The sequence below is a fragment of the Phaseolus vulgaris genome, chromosome 11, assembly GCF_000499845.2.
Source record: "Phaseolus vulgaris cultivar G19833 chromosome 11, P. vulgaris v2.0, whole genome shotgun sequence".
In the NCBI taxonomy this organism is placed as follows: Eukaryota; Viridiplantae; Streptophyta; class Magnoliopsida; order Fabales; family Fabaceae; genus Phaseolus; species Phaseolus vulgaris.
The window spans coordinates 37,766,947-37,790,644 of NC_023749.2; the positions used below are offsets into that span (position 1 = coordinate 37,766,947).

Consider the following 23,698-nt stretch of genomic DNA (forward strand, 5'->3'; position numbering starts at 1 on the left):
CTTTGGATTGTTAAAGCATAAAATTATTAATCATCTTATAACCTGAACCTTTCGGTTTTTGAGGTTGAACCGTAAACAGTTTTTTGAACTTTCTATTTAAAGTTCTCGGTTTTTCTAGTTAGAGATCAATTTTCACTATTTTTATAGGTTTGAACTTTTGGACTTGATACTGATACGCCAATGTTTGGTTAGACCTCTCGGTTTTGCTTTAAGACCTCTCGGTTTTGTATTAAAACCTTTCGATTTTTTGATAAGACCCTCGGTTTTTGCTTTCTACTATGCAAAAAATGAGACCTCTCGGTTTAGTATGCTTAAAATATATATTAGTTTAATGAATCTAATATAACAAACATGAGAACTATAGATTATATTCTTTGGAAAATAGCTGGTTTGATATATCTTTAATTAGACTTTTCGGTTCTGAAAAATAAAATTATTGACCACTTTGCAACTTGGATTTTTCGATTTTTAAGTAAAATTATTGAGCACTTCGCAATCTGAATATTTCGGTTTTGAAGTAATTATTAACTACCTTTCGGTTTGGAATGATGAAATTGTTGCTCTGGACCTTGCGGTTTTGAAGGCATAAAACTATTAATCTCTTGTTAACTTGGACCTTTCGGTTTTGAAGGCATAAAACTATTAATCGCTTTGTTAACTTGGACCTTTCAGTTTTGAAGGTATAAAACTATTAATCGCTTTGTTAACTTGGACTTTTCGGTTTTGAAGGTATAAAACTATTAATCGCTTTGTTAACTTGGACTTTTCGGTTTTGAAGGTATAAAACTATTAATCGCTTTGTTAACTTGGACCTTTCGGTTTTGAGGTAGACAATTATTAATCACCTTTCTTGGTTTCATAATGCCAATGTTTGGCTGGACCTTATGATTTTATGTTTTAAATATGCAAAATATTTAAGAGTTTTTTGCTTTGCACTTCACTATACGTGATATCGGGAGGGTTTTCACTTAGAGTGAAAGCATCCAAGCCCGAATTGTTTTTTTTTTATTTGTTTTCTTTGGCAGGGTTTCAATTATGATGAAATCTTCCAAGACCAAAGAATTTTTTCGGTTGGGTTTCACCTGGAATGAAATCATCCATGACCGAAAAATGAAAGTAAATGAGATGATTTCTATCATTCAATGTTGCTTCTTCTTCATTAAACGACAAATATGTACATCAAAGTCTTCTTTTTACACCTTCTGCCTTAACTAAAATAAAACTTCAAATGGCTTGCATTCCAGGTTCTTGGTATCACTTTTTCTTCCAAAGTCTCTAATCTGTAGGCTCCATTTTGCAAATTTTCCAGTACCTTGAAAGGATCTTCCCAATTAGATGCTAGCTTTCCATGTCATGGATCTTTTCAAGCATCAGTTCGCATTCTCCAGACCAAATCCCCTTCTTTAAAATCTCTTAACTTTACTTTTGCATTAAACCTCTTCATTGCTCTTCTCTTTACTGTTGCTTCCTTTATCTTTGCTCGTTCTCTAAGTTCTTCAATAAGATCAAGGTCAGTTCTTAAACATTCATTGTTGATATTCCAATCTTCCATTTGCCTTCGTAACGTTGGTTCATTAACTTCTACTGGTAGCATTGCATCTGTTCCATATGTGAGGTTGAATGGTGTTTCACCAGTTGAAGTTTGTGGTGTACATCTATATGCCCATAATACCTCTGGCAACTTCTCTGCCCATAAACCTTTAGCGCTTCCTAACCTCTTCTTTAACTGTCCGAGAATAACTTTGTTTGCAGCTTCGGCTTGTCCATTCGTTTGCGAATGTTCAACTGAAGTGTTTGTTGACTTGATCCCCAAATCTGCATAAAATTCCATAAGTTTTTTGTCAATGAATTGTCCGCCATTGTCAGTTATAATGGTGTGTGGGATTCCAAATCGACATATTATATTTTTCCATACAAACGTTTGAACTTGCTAAGTCGTTATCTTAGTCAATGCTTCTGCTTCTATCCATTTTGTAAAGTAGTCCACAACTACTATCATGAACTTGGTTTGTCCTCGTCCAAGTGGAAATGGACCAAGTATATCAATTCCCCACTTTGAAAATGGCCATGGAGAAACAATTCCTTGCAACTCTTGTGCTGATATATGGTTTAAACTTCCAAACTCTTGACATTTTTTACATGCTTTAACATAGATCTCACAATCTTCTCGAATTGTTGGCCAGTAGTATCCGGCTCTGCAGACTTTTTTTGCCATTGCTTGAGCTCCACAGTGTAATCCACAAATTCCTTCATGAAGTTCTTTAACTACATATTGAGCTTGCTCTCTCTCGAGACACTTTAGCAAAGGCATAGAATATCCTCTTTTGTAAAGTTCATCACCAATTAAAACAAAACTAGCCACTTTCTTTGCCATTTTTGTATTTAGTTCAACACCTTGTTCTTGGCTCTTTATAACTTCTATATATGTGTTTATCCATTCATCTTTTGATGTTGTAATATTGAGGCATTCTTCTAAACTAACTGTCGGATGGTTGAGGGTTTTTTGTATGACTGAATTATGTTGCACTTGTCATTGTTGGCTTGCTAACTTAGACAATGAGTCTGCTTTCATATTTAATTCTCTTGGAATATATTTTATTTCGGCCTTATTAAAGAACTGCATAATATTTAATACTTTATAATAATATTTCATTAATAATGGATCTTTTACCTGATACTCCCCTTGCACATGTCCTACCGAAAGCTGAGAGTCACTTTTGCAAATGACATTTTCGACTCCCATGTCCCTGGCTAACAGCAATCCTGCAATAAGAGCTTCATATTTGGCTTGGTTGTTGGATGTTTTGAACTCAAATCTCAACGCCATCTCTACTTAAAAGTTATCTGGTCCTTCAATTACTATCCCTGCTCCGCTTCCTTTTTTGCTTGATGCGCCATTTACATATAATGTCCACTGCTCCTGTTGTGTTGTTGTCAGCATTTGAATAATGAAATCTGAGAGGGATTGGGCTTTGATTGGTCCTCTTGGTTCATATTTGATTCCATATTCTGAAAGCTCCATCGACCATGTCACCATTCTACCTGGTTTTCTCAAAATTTTAGATATTGGATAGTCTATCCTCACAATTATCTGATGATTATGAAAATATGGTCGAAGACGTCTTGCGGCATACACCAGTGTTAGGGCGACTTTGATGGAGATCAAGCTCAAGTGGACATGGAGGCCAATCATCAAAAGCAAGAAGAGGTTGAGGCTCAAATGGAGGACGCCCATGGAGGTCAAAGCCCACCTCAAAGGCTTACAAGAAGCATGTTCAAAGCTTTAGGAGCTAGGGGACGTCTATTTTCTCTTTTTGTAATTTCTTTGGTTGAAGGTGCTTAGAGGGAAACATTAGAAACCTCTATTGTTAAAGCATCTTTTAGTTTTTAGTTAGGAGTTTTAGGAAGGGGGGTGCGTTAGTAGATAGGTGTAGGAGTAAATAAGGAGGTGCCAAAGTGAGAGAAGAGATCACACCTTCCTCATGACTTGGTTTAGGCGCCACTTTCATTTGAATTTGGGGGGAGTTTTTGAATTTATTTAGCTTGCATTTCAGCACCTCTAGGCTATAAATTAAGGTGCTGCCCTTGTATTTTTCAGATTGGAATTTTAATTAGAGAAACTATACTCAATTTTTGAGAGAGCATTGGAGAGCTTTGTGCCTTCTTCACTAGTCTTATCTTGATGGTTCCATGGTTACCTCAAGTGGCGGCTTGCACACTTATCTTGGAGTTTCAATCCTCCTAGTGGCGTGATCATCCAACCATTCTTCCATCTTCATGAGCTTTCTCTTCTCCTTCCTTCTCTTTTGATATTCATGTCTTAATTTGTGTTCTTGTCTTTTGGTTCGGCTATTTCACTTTTCAGCAAGTTGTTCTTCTTTGTTTTGTGTTTTGGTTCGGTGCTTTTACATTTCCAGCACTTCTTTTCAGTATTCTTGCCTTTTATTTTATTTTGATCGGTTCATTTCAATTCTATGTCAATTCTATTCGGTGCAATTGCTTTTCCTCTCATTTTAATCGATTCAATTTGACAATAACTGGAACTTCCATATGAGTTTGTGTTTTGGCACTAGTTTTGGTGAGTTCTTGTTCATAGAACCTTGATCCAATTCTATGATAAAGTGCCTATCTCATAACCAACTCAAGATGATTCCTAAGAATGTCAAGAATCATTCTAATTGTGCTAGTGGAATCACATCAGACTTTTCAACCTTGGGATATCTGGTTTCGGCATTTTGAAGGGACCTACTCACAAAATAAATTGGTTTTTGATCTGGGTTTTCTTGGACTAAGGCAGCTCATATAGCTTCATGCGAAGTTGCTAGGTAAACTATGATAGGTTGGGTTGACACTGGTTTAACTAAGATTGGTGGTTCGGCTACTATACTTTTGATTTGAGAATAGGCTTGTTCACATCTTTCATTCCACTCAAAGGTTTCAAATTTTTTCAACAAGTTTACTATCGGTTTAGTTCTCTCGGCCAATATTGGTAAGAATCTTGACAATGAATTCAACTTTCCCACTAGTCTTTGTACCTCCTTCAAGTTTTTTGGACTTCCCATCTTCATTATTGCTTCACATTTATCAGGGTTTGCCTCAATACCTCTATTTGTTAACATGAACCCCAAAAATTTTCCTCCTCTCACACCGAAAACACACTTTTCTGGATTGAGACGAATATTGTACTTTCTTATTCGTGCAAACACTTCCTCAAGGTCTTCTAAATGTTTCTCTATTTCTCCTGATTTTACAATCATATCATCAACATAAACTTCCATGTTCTTTCCAATTTGTTTTTTGAATACCTTGTCCATCAACCTTTGATATGTTGCTCCAGTGTTCTTCAAACCGAAAGGCATGACTTTATAACAATAATTTGCAGTATCTGTGGTAAAAGATGTTTTTGGGATATCTAGTTCATACATCTGTATTTGATTATACCCTGAATAGGCATCAAGAAAGCTCATTATCTCTTGACCAAACGCCCCATCCACCAATCAGTCTATGTTGGGCAATGGATATGTGTCTTTCGGGCAAGCTTTATTCAGGTCTGTATAGTCTGTGCACATTCTCCATTTTCCATTCGGTTTCTTGACAAGCACCACATTGGATAACCACGTCGTATACTGAGTCTCTCGAATGAAACCAACTTGCATCAACATTTCGATTTCTTCAATTGCTGTCTTTCGTCTTTCTTCTCCCAATTTTCTTCGTTTTTGGGATACTGGTCTTGCTTCTCGGAAAACCGACAACTTGTGACAAATTACCTCCGGATCAATTCCAGGAATATCAGATGGTTTCCAAGAAAATAAATCTTTGTTGTTACGTAATACCGTGATCGAATGAAACCAACTTGCATCAACTTTTCGATTTCTTCAATTGCTGTCTTTCGTCTTTCTTCTCCCAATTTTCTTCGTTTTTGGGATACTGGTCTTGCTTCTCGGAAAACCGACAACTTGTGACAAATTACCTCCGGATCAATTCCAAGAATATAAGATGGTTTCCAAGAAAATAAATCTTTGTTGTTACGTAATACCGTGATGAGTTTGTTCAACAATTCTTCAGGCAAACTTCCACCTATATAAGTACATTGTCTCTCGTCTCGGCCCAATACCACAGCTGTTGTCTCTTCTTTTGGTTCTAACCTCTCATCATTTAATCTGGGGTCCAAATCCACCATTGCCACCATTCTTTCAGTATCTTTATTCGTTTTCAAATTCATCTTCAAACCTACCGCATAACATTCCCGAGCATCTTTTTGGTTGACATAAACTGTTGCTATCTCCCCCTTCTCTGTCGGGAACTTCATGGTCAGGTGTGGTGTTGATATTATTTCCCCCAACTTGTTTAAAAAAGACCGTCCCAACAACACATTATATGACATGGAGGCATCTACCACCAAATACCTTATTTTAATCTTTTTAGTTTTGCTGCCTCTTCCAAATGTTGTCATTAGATCAACATATCCTTTGGTGCTAACTCTTTCACCCGAGAAGCCAATGATTTGCTCTCGGAAGGGTACTATATCTTCTTCTCTCAAATGTAACCTTTTGAAAATGTCCCAAAACAAAAATATCAACTGAACTCCCCTGATCAACCAAGGTTTTCATGACAGCATATTCAGCTATTTCCACCGTTATCACCATAGGATCATCATGGTCAGGATCAATTTCTTGAAAATCTTCATCTGTGAAAAGCATCGGTGGTAGAGTTCTTCTTTTAAAAATATGATTAATGGTTCTGATACTTCTCCAATGCTGTTTTCTTGCTGACAAGGATTCTTTTCCAGAAAACCCACCTGAAATTGTATTTATAAACCCTCTGACTGGCCTTCCCAGACTTCGTTCCATACTTCGCCTTACTTATTGGGTGTTTTGATAAACCCTATCACCTCTTCTCTCTGGCCTTCCACCCCTTCTATCATCTCTCTTTTCCACTCTTCTATCTTCTCTTCTTTCAAATCTTTCCACTCTTCTCTCTCCTACCTCTCCCCCTTTCAAACCTTTCTCTGGACTTAACCTCATTCTTATATTTCCTCCTCGGATGAAACGTTTCAACTGCCCTGCTTGGATCAATTCTTTTATTCTATCTTTTAACCCAATGCATTCTTCTGTATGATGACCATGATTTTTATGATACTCACAATGTTTAGTGTGATCTACTCTCTCTGGTGTTCTTGCTTTTCTTGGTGGTGGTATCATTTCTGCTGCCATGGCTTCCTGTAAAACTCTTGCTCTGTTTGTATTCAAAGGTGTGTATTGTTGGAGTTTTCGACTTCTAAACTCTTCTCGGGCTCTTCTAACCATAGGTCCACTTTCTCTTTCCATCACCCTCTTTTCACCTCCATCAACCCTCACCTGGTTTCGGAACTCTCTTAGTTCTTCCATCTGCATAAATTTTGACGCTCGCTGCCTTAATTCATCCAAATTAGTCGCAGGTTTTTTGCAAAGGCTGTCGGCAAATGGTCCCGGTTTTAATGTTGTTATCATATGATGCATGGTAACCTCTAGACTGAGATTTCGAATACCCAAGGCGACCTTTCCAAAGCGTTCCATGAACATTCTTAACGACTCCCCCTTCTCTTGTCTTATGTTTACCAAGGCAATTGATGTTAAATGATGAGGGTGACTAGTTGCAAACTGAGCACCAAACTTTTCCACCAATGTATCAAAACAATCAACACTCAAAGGTGGGAGACGCGTGAACCAACTCAATGATGCTCCTTTCAGCATCGTAGGGAACACCCTACACATAACAACATCATTCCACGTATATAAGTTGATCTGAGTGGTATATATTGCAATATGTTCATCAAGGTCTGTACTTCCATCATATTTGTCAATGGTCAAATTTTTCCAATTGTCAGGTAATGGAGTATCAACTATAACATCATAGAACGGATGCTTTCTAGAAGATGCTCCTGCAAAAACCCCCGAGTTTTCAAGCAATCTTCTCTTGGTTTGGGAACTTTTGTTGTGATAAATCCTTTCATTCATCTGTACTCTAGGCTGAACAATTTCAAAGGATGAATTCAAAATTGTTTCCTCTTGTAACTTTCTCCTCATATGTGCATTTTCGGCTCTCAACATACTTAATTCTTCTTCATTATTCTTTTTTAACATCTCAAATTCTTTTTGTAGTTGTACCAACATTGCCATTGGCATGTTAATATTGTCTGCCTGTTCTTCTCTTTGACTCATCTTGTCTTCAACCTTTTTTCAGCTACTTCTCGGCCCCACGGTGGGTGCCAAAATGTTCTTACAACAAGGGCCAAGAACACTATAATCAGGTTGACAAGATTAACTTTTGTACAAATCTTCCAATCTTAGGCCGGACTCTCTTGGTTTCTTCTTGGGCTGGACTCTCTCGGTTTCTTCTTGGGCTGGATCCTCTCGGTTTCAACTAGGGTTGGATGTTCTCGGCTTCAACTAGGGTTGGATGCTCTCGGCTTCTCCTCAAGCTGGGTGCTCTCGGCTTCTCCTCAAGCTGGGTGCTCTCGGCTTCTCCTTCACACAGATGGGGGGGTGTACCTGCAAGGCGCTCTGATGCCAAAGTCAGAAAATAGATTTATGTTCATCAGACGAAAATCACTCTTACATGGCGCTTATGTTGACCTCCTATTTATACTGTTTCCTTAATGGGCTTATGCTTTTACTTTGGACTTTCTTTCTACATCGTTTTATCATTTACGCACCCCCTAATGGAGACTTTTATTTAATTGGGCCTTATTATAATAATATTTATATTTTGTTTTATTCTTTTATACATAACCTCTCAGTTATGTCTTGTATCTAGCTCTCGGCTTAACCTCTCAGTTTTAGCATACCAGTATAAAATTCATTACAAATTATTTATTTTTTGAAGTGTTTTGTTTGGATTAGTCAATTCACATTAATGAATTTAGGTGTTGATATATTAGAACAGTAAAAACATACATTTCACACTTTAATAAATTAATATTTTATTTATTTTTTATTTTATTTTTTAATTTAAAAATATTATTATATTATTTTAAACCGTGTTTATGTTATTTACTGTTGATAGTGTCAACAACATTTTTCTTAAAAAAATTTAGTTGTCTAGTTTGGACATGAGAGAATGGTAACCATAGAGGCAATTTAGTTATCAAATGAATATTATTATCAATATTATTATTATTATTATTATCATTTATATTATTATTATTAATATTATGAATATTATTATTTATATTATTTTTAATAATATTATTATTATTATTAATTTTATTATTAAAATTATTATTATTATTATTATTATTAATATTATTATTATTATTATTTATTATTACTAATATTATTATTATTATTACTAATATTATTATTATTATCAATTATAATAATATTATAATTATTGTAATTATTATTAATATTCACATTATTACTATTATCAATATTATTATTAATAAAGATATTAATATTAATATTATTATATTTATTATGATAATAATTTTTATTATTATAATAATAATTATTATTATTATTATTTTCTTCATTATTATCTTTATTATTATTACAAATTATTAAATTAATATTTTTATTTTTATACATATTAATATAAAATAAATTATTAACATTATAATTATCATAAATTATTATTAATGTTATTATTGTAATGATTATTATAATTATATTGTAATGTTATTTTGTTTTTGTTATTATTATTATTATTATTAAGATGTGGAAGCATTTATTTTAATATAAAAATTTGATTAGAATCATTATAGGTTTTACAAATGATTAAGGAACAAATAGAAATCATTTATGGATCTTAAAAATTGAGTTTAGAAACTCTGTCGTGATAAACCGTCTATCGTGAAACGAAGATTGGATTGTCTAACATGTACATGAAGACTATACCGTTTGACATGTTGATGTCTTTAAGACCGTCTAATACATTTATCTTTGAGAATGTCTACACTAAAACCGTCTAGCAAGTCTAACAAAAAGCTCGTCTAACATGTTTGAAATAGTAAGATCATCTAGCACGGTTTGCACAATGAGATTATCTAATAGGTTAATCATTGTGAGACTGTCTACTGTGTTAAAATTATAGACTTAACTAACTCTTTTAAACAGAGTGACTGTCTAACAATTATAGACCATTAATAGGTTTAATCTCAATAAATCATCTAATGTGTTTACTTTAAGTACTATACATGAGTATATTTATTATTACAACTTAGCACACCTTATAATGTTTGTTATCATCAAAACCTTCAAAGACATGCTCATTCTCATAAAATTTTCTAGTGGGGTATTAGACCATTTAAAAGTGATTAGACCGTCTAGTGCCTTAGACTAGCTTGTTAAGTGAAGTTCGTTCGAGAAGAATATTATAGGAGGTGTTGACATCCATAATTACGTATCACACTTTTATCGTCTTGTATTTCTTATTTCCCTCCCAAACTTTATCTAAAGGTCAATGAAGTCTCTGGTGTCCACTTTCTCCCTCGAGAATCCAATATTTTGCTTTTTTAAGGGAAAGACGGAGTCCTTTAACAAACCCAATCATTGAAAAGTCTTCTAGTATAAGATGCCCACAAAATTGCCTTGGTCAACTAGGGTTTTCATCACTAAGAAGTTAGCTAACCATCCCCATCTTGGACCTTTTTTGCTCGTGGTTTCCTTAGTTCTTACTTGACTTCAAAATTCTTTAAGCTCTTCCAACTACATGAAGTTAACAACTCTCTGTCTCACTTCATTGAGGTTTGATGCTGGTTTTTTGCACAAGTTGTCTGAAAATAGTTCAGCTTTAAGTGCAATAACCATATGATGAATAGCCAAATCTAGGTTGAGCTTTCGAATGTTGAATGCGACCCTTTCAAATCATTCCATAAAGGTTCAAAGAGATTTAGTCTTCTCCTACTTGAGGTTGACTAAGGGTATTAAGGTGAGATGATGAGGTAAACCGGTGGCAAACTGCGCTTGAAATTTCGTCACCAAGGTAGTCGATTGAATGCAGGTGAAGGCGAGTGAATGGAAAGTATTGATACTTCTAAAATATTAAGAGATTAATGTTTAGTGATATATACACTATGACATGTTGAAAATATTAATATCACTAGTAATCACAAAGGTTTATATATGTGATGTTAAGAACAATCAAGATGTAGAGGAGAACGCGCAAAAGTTTTCTTATTGAACGTCCAACGAGCATAATGAAGTTATTGCATAGCGAAATTCATGGGAAGTCATTGAAAACATTTCAAAGATGTTGCAAATAGTCAAGAGAAAGAGTATTTCAGATAAATACATTTAAGAAGAATTCAAGAGAGAAAGAACATTAAAGACGCAGGTTAAAACCTTCCATGATCAACGTCAAATGGAACAAAACTCAAGTGGAGAATGAGAGTCAAGATTATATCCAACGTTCAAATCCACAACAGAGATAAAAAGATTTTAAGAGAGCATTGAAGCCAATTATAGATGTCAAAGACGCACAATAAACTACCAAACAATTATTTCCATATTCAGCATTCAAGGCAATTACGGTGAAGCAATTGTGAAATAGATATGATTGAAGAATCAGTCACATGCATTAAAAGATTAACGATTACATCAGAGATTATAAAGAAAACAATTCAAATTGTTTCATATGCTTAAAGACGTAAAGAATATAATCAAAGAAAATGTTGTTATATTTAGCGTCTGATGTGATGAAAATGAAGGATACTTGAGATTAAAATATTAATGAATCAATGTTCACATTGGGACTGAAAGAAGAAACAATTCAAATACAATTGAATCAAGAGCAAATGTTTCCATATGAAGCGTCTAACGTCAAGGTGAACAAGAGAATAATTAAAGCATCAATGGTCATAATTTGAGCCTATATAAAGACCCCGGAGATGAAGAAGCCATATACAATAATACTAGCATACAAGATTACCACAAGCGATTAAGCATTCATTGTTTTAGTTTGTAGAGTCTTCAGAGAGAATATTTCATATATGCTGTATAGAGAACTCATAGTTTGGGGAGTGAGCCTTATTGTAAATCTTTCACTGTGTGAAGATTACCCTGTGATCTTCTTTTTCGATATTGTTTTTCTCACTTGTTGAGAGGTCTTCGACTCAGGGGGAGATTAAGATTGTTTGCATGGAGAGGTGTTCAATACCTGTTACCCAGAGAGGTGGAGAATACTTTGCTTGAAAAGGTGGAGAATACTTGTGTACTTGGAGATGTGGAGAATACTTGTGACCTGGAGATGTGGAGAATACTTGTTACCTGGAGAGATAAGACTCTTAAGCGGGGAGCTTAAGGGAATTGGACGTAGCCCTAGTGTTTGGGGTGAACCAATATAAATATTTGTGCATACTTTTCTTTATCCCTCATCTTTTATAATCTTTGTTTTATCTTGAGTTGATAAAAAGCGAATTGAGTTCAAGCTCCATTCACCCCCATTTTGGAGCCAATTGTACCTACATTTATGTCCTTCCACAACTTCATTATCATTTCCATTTGATTCACGTGGTTGCCTCAGGATTCCTTGAGTTGGCATTTATCGTTCATCATGTTGCGCATGGTCACCATCTAATCCATCAAAAGGTTTCCTCCGACCTCACAGTGAGCACCAAAATGTTCTTACGGCCGAAATGACCCCATAGGATCACTAACTTGAACTCTTGTCACCCAATCATTTATGATCTCTGTGCTGCTTGACTTTAGTCTCTATCTTAGTCTTGGTCTGCCGTGGTATCGGTTTAAGTCTTGGTCTCGACAGAGGTACCTACAACCACTTCTATGTTCAAGTTACTGTAATTTCTATATTCAAAAGTAAACAATTAAAATGATTAATTCAAAAGTGTTTTTACCTAAGAGTACCTCCCTATTTATACTAGTTTTTATGGAGCTATACCTGGACGAAACTCTATGAAAAGTCCACATATATCCTAATTGCAATTTAAGGATGTGTTTAAGCACAACACGACTGATTTATTGCGCTTAATTATTCAGGGAACACATGTCACTCGAGCACGTCAGGATTGTGACACATGACTCCCTTATTTAAAATAATCGAGTTTATTTTATCGAGATATATCGATAGTTAAAGGTGACTTTAACTTTTCTCAATTAGTCAAAATATTCTTGATATTAGATAACATATTATTATTATTATTATTATTATTATTATTATTATAAATATTATTACTAATTATAATTATAATTATTAATATTAATATTAATATTAGTATTTTTGTAATCATTGATAATATTATACTATTATTATAATAAAACCGAATTCATATTTATTTAAATTAAATAATTTTTCTTCGTATTATTTTAATTTATTACAATAGTAAAAATGTTTTTTTGTTTAATTTTACAAAAATAAGATGAAAATAGATCCCAGAAAGGCAATTTCCAAACACAGTTTATCAATTTTAATTCTTAAATTTTTTACCCATTTTAATAATTTCAATAAAATTACACCATTTTAGCAAAAAATTGTTAATTTGCACAAATATGAAAATTAATAAATTGTATTGTTTAGGTATTTTCTTCATTACTAATTTTTATTTAATTGGCTACGGTTTATTTGTTCAAATTGAAATCATACTTAACTCTGTTCAATTTTTTAATATTTTCTATATTTAAAGAATGAAATTAACCCTGATTTGAGGGTTTGGTTCTAATTAATTTCATTCACCAATCGAATACCATTGTGTTGGGCAGCAAAGGACCCAGATTCCTTCAGCACCACCATCACCATACCACTATATATCCTTCCACAGACCAAAATTTTTGTTGCTTTTTTGTGTATCTTTCACTTTCACTTCCATTCTTCTCTCTTCAAATCAAACATACCCCACAGGAACACAACCCTACGCAAAACCACACCCAAGTCTCTCTCTTAGTTTTCGGCAAGAAAAAGAAACACTTGGGAACAGTTTCGATTGTTTCTCTGATATCCTTCAACGATTCTTGCAGCATCTTCCGGCAGGCAGAGTGGGTGAGTGTCATTCTTCTTCAATTCATTGCTCCCAATGAAACGTGGGTACCAGGAATCACCTTCGACCTCGTTAGGTCCACCTCAATCCAGAGCTAGGCATGATCCTCAAGGTAAATATTTTAGTGTTTTGGCTCTAGCCCATTTGTTTTTTCACCGTTGTGAAGGGTTTGTGGATCCGGGGTTAATTGTTTTTGACACTGTAGGTTGGTTGAATTTTCAAGTGGAGGAATGGGGTTAAAGGAAAATTTTGTGGCTTATGTATTGGGTTTGGTCTGAAATACGGAGTTAAGAATTGACAATTGAATGAAATTAAAGTGCTCCTAGTTTTGAAATATTGGGTTGCAGTTTGCGAATTGAGGTTAAGAGTAGAGGTTTTTATAGTTGTTAACTGCATCCTGGTCAAACAAAGTTGCTGACATGTTTGATAGAAACAATATTGCAATGGACTTGCTCAATTATATATAAATGAAGTTCACAGTAATTTGTGGTGCTAAGTTTCATTGTGTGAAGAGTTTGCACGATTCAATTGTGGGAATTAAAGGCTTTGTTTCCACTTCTCAAGGTTTTGGAAATCAGTTTACAACCACAATTGCGGCTGCATCAGCTGCTAACAATTTTCTATAATATCAAGAATCATGATGAATCTGCAAACGTGATGGCAATTGCTTTTCTTGTAACAGGCTTATATGGGGTTGTGGTTCTATTGTTAATTATCATTTGATGCGTTGTGTTTAGGTGGTGCACACTTTCTTGAGGATGAAAGCACGAAGAATTTTGCTCGGAAAGTAGCTGATCATTACAGTGCAAGATCCAACCAGACTTTAGAAGAACGGGAGGCCAGTCCAATAATTCATTTGAAGAAACTCAATAACTGGGTATGTATTGTGTTTCTGTAATACATGATGTGTTACCCACAAATTACTACATGATTGCAGATTAATTTCTTTGTCATTTAACAGATTAAGAGCGTCTTAATTCAGCTTTATGCCCGTCGAGGAGATGCAGTACTTGATCTTGCCTGCGGCAAGGTGTTAATGGGTTTTCAGTTGTTGTTTAAATGCCACTAGTCATTCCCATGTTCTTAACCAAGCATCCTTTTTTGTTTCATGAATGCTTATCAGGGTGGTGATCTTATCAAATGGGACAAGGCCAAAATTGGATATTATGTTGGTATTGACATTGCCGAAGGTTCGGTGAGTATGACGTTTTGCCATAATTGTCTGCACTGGTTTTCTTACCATGTTTCCATATTCACTTCCACCAATTCATATCATTTATAGGGAACAATTAAGGGCACTCTTGCAAATTAAACACCAATATTTGCATTTTCTTCATTTAGCCAATGCCAATACTGTCTAACATAGTTGTCAATAGCGTCACATATTGGAGCTGTAGTGGATTGAATTGGAAGCTTTTTCACTTGCTATAGTGATGCTACCATGATTTAGGCATCAAAAACCCATTTTTTTAGTGTATTCTGTTCCATTTTTTCTTCTTCCTTTAGATTTCCCAATTCACATTCTACTAATTTTATCTATCTTGTTACTTTTTCTTTTAATTTCACCATCATCTTTCATATTTTATCTCATCACTATGTTCTTTATTGCTCAAAAGATTGGTGGTAATTGTGTATAAAACTTGTGAGCTATTATTTATCATGATTTTCTTCAAATTTGGTATTCTTATTTTGAGTTTTATCATGTGTAGCATAAATTTTTAAGTTTGTGTTGTTCTATTTAAAATAAAGTCATCCTGCTTCCTACTATAACACTTTCAGAGTTGACCACTATGTGCTGCCATCTGAGATTTATAGCTATGCTCTCAAATACTACATTAGTATGTATCTATGATGTATCCAAAGAAATAAAGTTATGAAAAACTATAGCCAAATATGAGATATAGAAGCTTGTATAAGAAACATATAAGTATTGTCTCTTGATGAACCAAAATGGAAGCTGTGCTCTTTATGGATGATCTCATGAAGGTTGTGTGAGATTGATATTATTCTTTTCCCATTTCTTTCATTCACAGACAAAAGCTATCCATTGTAGTTTGAAGAGCTCAAGAGCTCATAAGCCACACATCAAAATCCAAAACATCCAATGTAGTACTCAAGTCGGACCTTGCAGTTAGATCCTAAGATCATGCCTTTGCTAGTGGTAGTAAATTTGTCATTGTGCTTATATATTTCCCCAACTTTAGGTGCTAACTTATAATTATATTTTATAGCCCAAATCCTTGTCCATTACATGGCGAAACACTGTATACCTTATTTTGTCAAGCTATTTGTAATTATCATGAATGTGTCCTCAGTATTTTCTCACTGAATTCAACAATCTTTCCAGATCAAAGACTGTCGAACACGTTACAATGGTGATGCTGACCATCATCAGCGACGTAAAAAGTTTACATTTCCTGCTCGCCTTATATGTGGAGATTGTTATGAGGTGATTAGCATTTTTATGCCTTTAAAATAAAATTCTATGATTTTTTATTCTTAACTTCATTAGATCCCAAAAGTAAGAATTTAACTTACTAAAGTTTTGACATGTACTTCACATTTCATCTCTATTTATTCTTGTTAAAAATAGTGACAACCGCAAAGAAGTGGGAACAACCTTTACAGATGAAGAAAAAGTTAAAAGGGGTTAAATTATAATTAGTTGTGACTGGGTAGTTAGTATGCGGTTTGGCCTAATAAATAGGCCCTCTGTTGTAGTGGTGTTTTTTCAGCTTAGTTTTTAAATTGATGTACTGGTATTTTCTAAGGAGAGTGCACCTTTTGGGGGGTAATTTTGTTTACCCTGGTGTGTGTGTGTTGCTGTAAGTGTTGGAAAAAATGTGTAATCGAAGTTTTGATAAGAGGAAAATACCTTGAGGATCGGAGTGAATTTCGAACAAGTCAAACAGATGAGGGAGAACAAAAAGAATTGTGTAGTGAAATAAAAGAAATGGGAGCATTGAATATAAGTTTTCTTGGTTCTTTAATAAACTATGGGTGTTTTAGTAATTTAAAACAGGAATAGGTATTGGGATGGGTATAGGGATTGGGGCGGATATGTACATACTCATCTTCATCTCCATACCCAATTTAAAAAATCGGGTGTTACCCATACTCATACCTATACCCGGTCAATGCGGGGATTCTTCGTCAAAATCGGGACGGATTCAAAAACACCTGCAGGGATGGGTTTATTTGCTTTCCCTAATAACAAATCAACTGGAATTTGATGGTCAAACAAAAGTTGAGGCAGAATAGTGGAAACCTATTGTGAGTTGTTTTTGTTTGTAACAACCTAGAGGTTGTTGGGTAGAATTCATTGCATGGGCTGAAGATTCGTATAATATCACTTTTCAAGCTGCTGTATACATTCCACACCTTAGAGGTAGTTTATGGAAGATCTCCACAGTCTTTTACCATGATTGTACAAGTTGAAACTTTGGTGGAAGACGCGGCTCAGTAGTTAATGGACAAGGGTGAAGCTTTGAAGCAATTAAAATTTCAGTTGCAGAGAGCAAAAAATCAAATGACCTATTATGCTAACAGGTACAGGAAGATGACTTTGATTCAATCAGGGGATTTGGGTATATCTGAAGATTAGGCCTCAGACTACTCCCATGTTTACTAGAAAGCTATCCTAAACTAGTAGTTAGATATTATGGACCTTATTTGGTTCTTTAGCTAACTGGAGCAGTTGCATTCAAGTTACAACTACCTGAACAGGCTTGGATTCACCTTGTATTCCATGTTTCTCAACATAAGAAAAAAGTTGCAGGGAACCATCTAGTGGAGTTCTACAGTTTCCAGCATCTTCAGACATTGGATAATTGAACAATGAATAAGAATGGAGAGGTAATTCCTCAAGTGTTTGGTGCGGTGGCAGAACAAACCTCCAGAAGAAGCTACATGGGAAGATCTTTCAGATTTCAGTATTTAGTTTCCCAATTTCAGCCTTGAGGACAAATTGTTAATTCAAAGGAAGTGTGTATTGTTAGAAATGGTGACAGGACCAAAATGAAGTTGGAACGTCTTTTATGGGTCTATTATAGAGGAAGAAAGAATAAAAAGGGGCTAAATTGTAATTAGTTGTATCCAGGTAGTTTAGTGTGCTGTTTGACCTAATAAATAGGTTGTCTGTTGTATGGGAGTTTTTTCAGCTTATATTTTATGTTGAATGTACTGGGATTTTCCAGAGTGGAAAGGAGAGTGCTCTTTTTGGTGCTTTGTTTTGATAGCAGAGTAGGTGTTGTGTTAGGATTTGTTGGTTTCTAACAATTCGAATACCTGAACTTTAGTACAAGTACTTCCAGCTAATTTTTTGAAATGACTTGTTTTATCTCATTTTCAGATTGTAAAGTAGAATGTTTTCCGCATTAGTTGGTTTGTTGTTTACTGAATTGCCTAGGTAGATAGGAATCTGAAAGAATAGTTATTAATCAAGTAGATTAAATTTTCAGGGTCTCTTTGTATCCTGTTCTTGAAAGTTGTTTTTTTTAAATAAAATGAAAAAGCAAAAAACTTTATAAATCTGTTTTAGAAAAAGAATACCTTTTTTTTTCAGTTTTATAAATAAAAGACCAGAGAACATCTGTAAGTTGTTTTGATTTTATGTTTTTAGTTGTGTTCTCTCTTATATTATTTCATCTTCTTCTCCCGCTTCTATTTTTTAAAGATTATCTTTTGAAAATTGTTTTCTATTATAAAATAGTTTTCAAAAACTAAGAAACAAAACACAATCAAACACACCCTAAATTTTATTCAGAGAAAGTGATATTGTGATCTCGAGCTTCAATACCAATTTCTGAATTTTGTTTAGATGTTCAAAGAAGGTCTAGTTGTTCATATGATTTGCAATTGCAGGTTCGCTTGGACAAAGTTCTTGCGGATGATGCTCCTTTTGATATTTGTAGTTGCCAGGTAAATGATACTCTCTTGAAATAATTATATATAATTGATGAATTTATGCAGAAAGAGAAATTTGTGTGTGCTGCTAGAAAATCTAATACCTTGAAGAGTGGCCTCTCCCAGTAACTACCATGTTTTCTGCTTTTACTTTTGATCCATATATTCTTGTTATATACCCTTGCATGTCGTTTTTCTTTTATTGCATTTAGAAATATTTATTTGGCATCTAATTTTGTTCTTGCAAAGCCCTTGTTCTGCTGCAGTTTCTCTGATACAAAAAAAATAGTAAATAAATGATGTGTCTACCATTTATATTCTTGATTACTGGCCCCTTTTTTCTTTTAATAAGCAAAACAACTATACTGTTTTGTCAGTAGAAGCAACATAACCATAACCTTTATATATTGTCTCAATAAATTATGAACTTCTTTACATCGTGAAAGTGAATGTTGGATTTTAGTCTGATAAACTTTTTAAATGTGCAGTTTGCATTACATTACTCATGGTCTACAGAAGCTCGGGCCCGGCAAGCATTAGCTAATGTGTCAGCTTTACTTCGACCAGGAGGCATTTTCATTGGGACTATGCCTGATGCCAATGTGATTGTGAAGAAGCTTAAAGAAGGTTTTTCTTATTATTCTTTTGAAATAAATTTAGTTGTTAATGAAGTCCTATCTATCACATGCTTTGTCTTATGTAATTGACCACATGTAGTTAAATAAGAAATGATAATTGTTGCTATTTTAAAAAAGTTGATAGAAATTCATAATATGTTATTAGCAGTTCACACAGACTTGTTGGTATGTTTAATGTTTGTGTTAATAGTGTTAATTAAAATAATGATGTATGTAGGAATTTGGTCCTTTGTCACTTAAAATGTCTCAACGCATATAAAATCTTCATTCTTTTACATGTTTATGTTATCAACAAGAAAAGAAACGATCCATTTCACCAGTAGAGTTTTGCACTTTTGGTGTTTCCTCTTTGCTTGTGAAATTTCCTATCTGGAATTGAACTAATAGATTATTTTGAACGACATGTGCTTCACCAACAACACACTTTGATCCTTTGCGGCATATAAGTGGGGGATTTTGTTGGGTATGGAAGATCTCTTTCCTCATTCTTGATTGGAGATACTATTTTCCCTGTGAATTTGCAGCTGAAGGATTAACTTTTGGCAACAGTGTCTATTGGGTGCGTTTTGATGAAGAATTTTCTGAGAAGGTAAGTTTGTCCTCCCTCTCATCATCTTTTATTTTTTAAGGCCAGAAACCACTATAATTATGGAAATGATTGTGAATTCAACTTACCTGAAATTTCCTTTTGTGATTCAGAAATTTAAATCTTCCAGCCCTTTTGGAATAAAGTACACGTTCCATTTGGAGGTATCATTTCTTTCTAATCTTCCTTTTGTTAATATCAAGTAGTTGTTTTCCATCACACAAGGCTGGTTTGTAGTTTCCTTGTCAAATTACTATGACTTGTATGACTTTGTGCATGCATAAATGGAGAAGCTCTGTGTAACAAGGGTTGTGATTTTATGATTCAAAGACCATGTCTCTTATTTAGTTCCCTTTAAAATTCCATATTTTTAATACATACCCTGCCATTTAAGACGCGAAGTCTTGTTTCAGGATGCTGTTGATTGTCCTGAATGGATTGTCCCCTTCCACGTATTCAAGTCATTAGCTGAAGAGGTATGTACACTGTCTATGATACTCTGCCAAATTTCTAGCTTTTCTAAGGTAAGTGTTGATTGCAATGACTTGTTCTTGAAGACTCATTTAAAATTAACATTTACAGTATGACTTTGAGCTTGTTTTTGCAAAGAACTCACATGAATTTGTGCACGAGTATATGAAAAAACCGGAATTTGTCGAGCTCATGCGAAGACTAGGTGCATTGGGAGATGGAAACCAAGATCATAGTAAGCCTTTGTGCCTACTGTTTTCCATTTCAGTTTCCATTTAACTTCATCTAACAACAATGCGTTTCCCAGTCTTTTTTTACGTGTTCTGGTTAGTGGAAATCCTAGTAATGCAGTACTTGTGCATATTTCTATATCAGGTACACTCTCAGCTGATGAATGGGAGGCAGCATATTTATACATGTCATTTGTGTTGAGAAAGGTGAGTAGCAAGCATTTAAGTTGGCTCTTAAAAAAGAACAACTTCAGTCCTCCTTTATCTTAGAGAAAGGAAGTGTGATAGCTAAGGTAGCTCAGAAATACCAATTTTTTCATTCTCTATTTAGGAGTAGAAATAAGAAGAAAATTTCCCTCCAAACTGTGAATGTTGAATTTCACATTTTTTATTTTTTTATAAAATAAAAAAAAGGTGGTAGTAAAACCTATTTTTTGGGTTAAATTTTTTGCTTTTAATTAATATAAGAATTTTATACAATTTATTTATTTATTTTCACTCTCTTCTATTTATCCAAACAAGTGGTAAATTTTTTTCCTATTTATTTTTGTCCGCTTAAATATGCATCTTGATAGTGGTGCCACCATTTTCATGTCAAGTGCTTGTATTTGGCTTTTGATTCCTAAATTTTTAATGACTTTTAGTCCTTGTAAAATTCCTTTTTTTTACGTTTTGGTCCTTGTTTTTTGTAGTCCTTCTACTAATATATCTGTTGTTTATGTTCCTTTAGCCTTATTATAATATTGTTCAAAGGGACTAATTCAAAAGGAACAACAAATTATAAAGTAAATGAAAAATATAGATATGTTAGAAGGACTAAAAGAAAATAAAAAAATAAGGTTATGTTTTAGGATAAGAACATACTTAAACCAAAACTGCTATTATAAAAAAAAAGCTGAAATGGGTTATTGATGTAATGACACAGCGAGGTCAACCTGACAAAAGCCAACAGGGTAGCAGAAGGGATCGAGGGTCCATGCACATTTCAGAGGAAGACATCATGTACATTACTGATAACTAAACAAACAAAAACCTCTTTCTCAATTTTCTAGCATGGAATGGATTAGGGCATGAAGGTGCCATTACCTTTGATCTCACAGTCTTGACCTCCAGCAACTTTTTCTGCTGCTTGAATTTTGTAGGGTCCCCTATAAATAATTGAAAACAAAATTTGTGCCTCCAAATTTGTATTAACTTCTGGTTCTGGATTAGACATGTGGCACTTTATTTTAGCAAACTCCCTCACACTAATATATTCTTCCCTGTTACTGCAGATGAGACTATCAGTGAATATTTGAAAAATGATCCTTATTTAGAATTTCAAATTTTCAAGGAATTTATAATGTATAGGAATTGGTTTTTCATCCTTTTCTCAGGAAGAAAATGTTAAATATAAAACTTGTTTTACATCAGGTGCTGAAATGTTTGTCTGATCTTTGCATGTCTTAATTGATTGTTACAGTTTTTTTTATCAGCATTGTAACTGTTAATTACAAAAGAGCTGTGAGAAACCTATGAGAATGTGAAACCATGATAGTCTAGTAGTGTGTGGATCTGCAGAACTATATGAGGTTACTACTTAATCAGTGTTTTCAAATTCAAGTATTAGTATGGTTTATTAGTGTTTTAAAGTTTTGTTTGATACTAATCTCGCCATATTTTCGTCTTCACCTTTAAGATATTCTAAACAGATATATTTTTTATGTATACATTTTAAGCTACAAAGTTAGTCGGGTCAAAATATTCTTGTTTGTGATGCCATCATTTTTACTCACATCAATGTCTCAAGCATTCTATTTCTTTTTGACAATATATATATATATATATATATATATATACACACACACACACATATATATCACTTCAACCACAATAAATTTCTCAAATTTAGACCCAAATTAACCCAAAACTCCAAAATTAGTATTGTTTCTCATGGTATTCCTCCCTTCTCCACCTGGATTCCTTTCTCGTCCTGAATATTTTAGAGGATTTTATAATCAAATATTGTATTTCTTATCATGCTTAAATAAGTTTTTAGTTTTTTTTATTAAAACAATATGAAAATAATGGTCTTCAGAAAAACACAATTGTAAGTTTTTTCTTTGTCTCTTTGCCTTCAACTGCATTAGTATTATTACTTTCGTGACAACTACATGAATAATTGGATGTTACTTATGATTCATCATGCCAGTTTTTATTTTTTATTTATTTTATAAATTCTTGCTAAATCATCAGGTTAACAAGAAAAGGGTAACATTTTTCTTTTCTTTAAGAAATGAAATTTGGTTAGGTGATTGAAAGAACATGAAATTAACTTTTTGAGAGTCCTTAGTCCTAATTTATTAATTAATATTATTTAATTTCTAAAATTTGTATAAAGTACTACAAGTAAATATTTCTTTATTTTTTTATTAAGATTGTGTGTAATTTTATTAAATATTTTTGTTAGTTATTAATAGGCCTTATTATTGATTTTAAATAAGTTAAGTTATCTCTTAAGATATTAGACTAACTAACGGTAGACTCTATGGTCAGTTTCAATCCTAACTCGGTCGAATTATTAAATTGCTAACTATGATTAGCCTTGATTCCATGTTGGATTGTTAAAATTATTGACTATGATTAACTTCAACCAAGTTCCGATGGATTTTTACAATGCTGCCTATGATTAGCCTTAATCCCACCTCAATTGGATTATGAAATTGTTGACTATTTTAAAATAGTTAACTATGATTATCCTCGACCCTGACTCGGTTGGATTGTTAAAATGCTGATTATGATTAAGCTTGTCGATAAGAATTATTAGTGTATAACTGTCTAGTTGTTTGCTTGTATATTAATGTACACGTGTCTAGCTAAGAATTGTTAGTTTACAATTATCCAACTGTTTGCTTGTATGCTAGTGTACAACTATCCATTGTAATATTTATATTACCTGATAATGTTACGTGGATAACACACAGTTGCTGAAAACACTTGTAATATTCGTTTCATTGAGTTGGTTGAACAATTAATAAAATTTCTCCCATTCAGTTTCTTTAAGATGGTATCTAGAGCTTCTTTTTGACGATCTAGTTTCTTCAAATGTGATTGCCCATTGCACTTCTTCTTCTTATCCTCCTTTTTCTTAATCTCGCGATGCTGTGATTATCCTTATTGTTGTTATTTTTTCTCACTGTTATGAAATTGCGTTTCGTTTGGTTTTGTCAATTTGATGTATGATTTGTGATCGAGAAACATTAATTGTATTTGTGAGTTTGTTCTATGAATTGGAATTGGTTTGTTTTAATTTTGATGTTCGTGTCGTGTTGCAAGTTGTACTATTGTTTCATTTTGTTTAGCTGTTATATTAATGTATTTGTTACTATGGCTTCCACTTACTTTTCGCAATCCTTCC

General features: G+C 33.7%; 3 protein-coding genes across 4 annotated transcripts; 1 reads left to right on the forward strand and 2 right to left on the reverse strand.

The window, feature by feature from the left end:
• Positions 1-1,363: 1,363 nt before the first annotated feature.
• LOC137806908 (uncharacterized) lies at positions 1,364-1,831 on the reverse strand. Its single transcript, XM_068607288.1, has one exon. The coding sequence runs from the start codon at positions 1,829-1,831 to the stop codon at positions 1,364-1,366; it is 468 nt and encodes a 155-aa protein (XP_068463389.1).
• A 4,531-nt stretch (positions 1,832-6,362) lies between these two features.
• On the reverse strand, positions 6,363-7,700 carry LOC137806926 (uncharacterized). The gene has a single exon (XM_068607323.1). The coding sequence runs from the start codon at positions 7,698-7,700 to the stop codon at positions 6,363-6,365; it is 1,338 nt and encodes a 445-aa protein (XP_068463424.1).
• A 5,438-nt stretch (positions 7,701-13,138) lies between these two features.
• On the forward strand, positions 13,139-21,626 carry LOC137819706 (mRNA cap guanine-N7 methyltransferase 1). 2 transcript variants are annotated; one of them, XM_068623631.1, is made up of 13 exons: positions 13,139-13,583; positions 14,209-14,348; positions 14,433-14,501; positions 14,595-14,666; positions 15,819-15,920; positions 18,335-18,391; positions 18,865-19,003; positions 19,539-19,603; positions 19,714-19,764; positions 20,014-20,076; positions 20,183-20,306; positions 20,447-20,508; positions 21,227-21,626. In XM_068623631.1, the coding sequence occupies exons 1-13, from the start codon at positions 13,508-13,510 to the stop codon at positions 21,320-21,322; spliced, it is 1,116 nt and encodes a 371-aa protein (XP_068479732.1). In that variant the 5' UTR covers positions 13,139-13,507; the 3' UTR covers positions 21,323-21,626. The 2 variants fall into 2 exon arrangements, with proteins under 2 accessions (XP_068479732.1, XP_068479742.1); XM_068623641.1 differs by lacking the exon at positions 15,819-15,920 and having other exon boundaries at positions 13,143-13,583.
• The last annotated feature ends 2,072 nt before the right edge of the window (positions 21,627-23,698 follow it).

Excerpts from the sequence above, each read along its gene's own strand:
- LOC137806908 (XM_068607288.1), bottom strand. The coding sequence starts at position 1,831 with ATGGAATTTTATGCAGATTTGGGGATCAAGTCAACAAACACTTCAGTT.
- LOC137806926 (XM_068607323.1), bottom strand. The coding sequence starts at position 7,700 with ATGAGTCAAAGAGAAGAACAGGCAGACAATATTAACATGCCAATGGCA.
- LOC137819706 (XM_068623631.1), top strand. The coding sequence starts at position 13,508 with ATGAAACGTGGGTACCAGGAATCACCTTCGACCTCGTTAGGTCCACCT. Across the intron at positions 13,584-14,208 it reads AGCTAGGCATGATCCTCAAG|GTGGTGCACACTTTCTTGAG; the intron begins GTAAATATTTTA and ends CGTTGTGTTTAG. Across the intron at positions 19,604-19,713 it reads ATGAAGAATTTTCTGAGAAG|AAATTTAAATCTTCCAGCCC; the intron begins GTAAGTTTGTCC and ends TTTGTGATTCAG.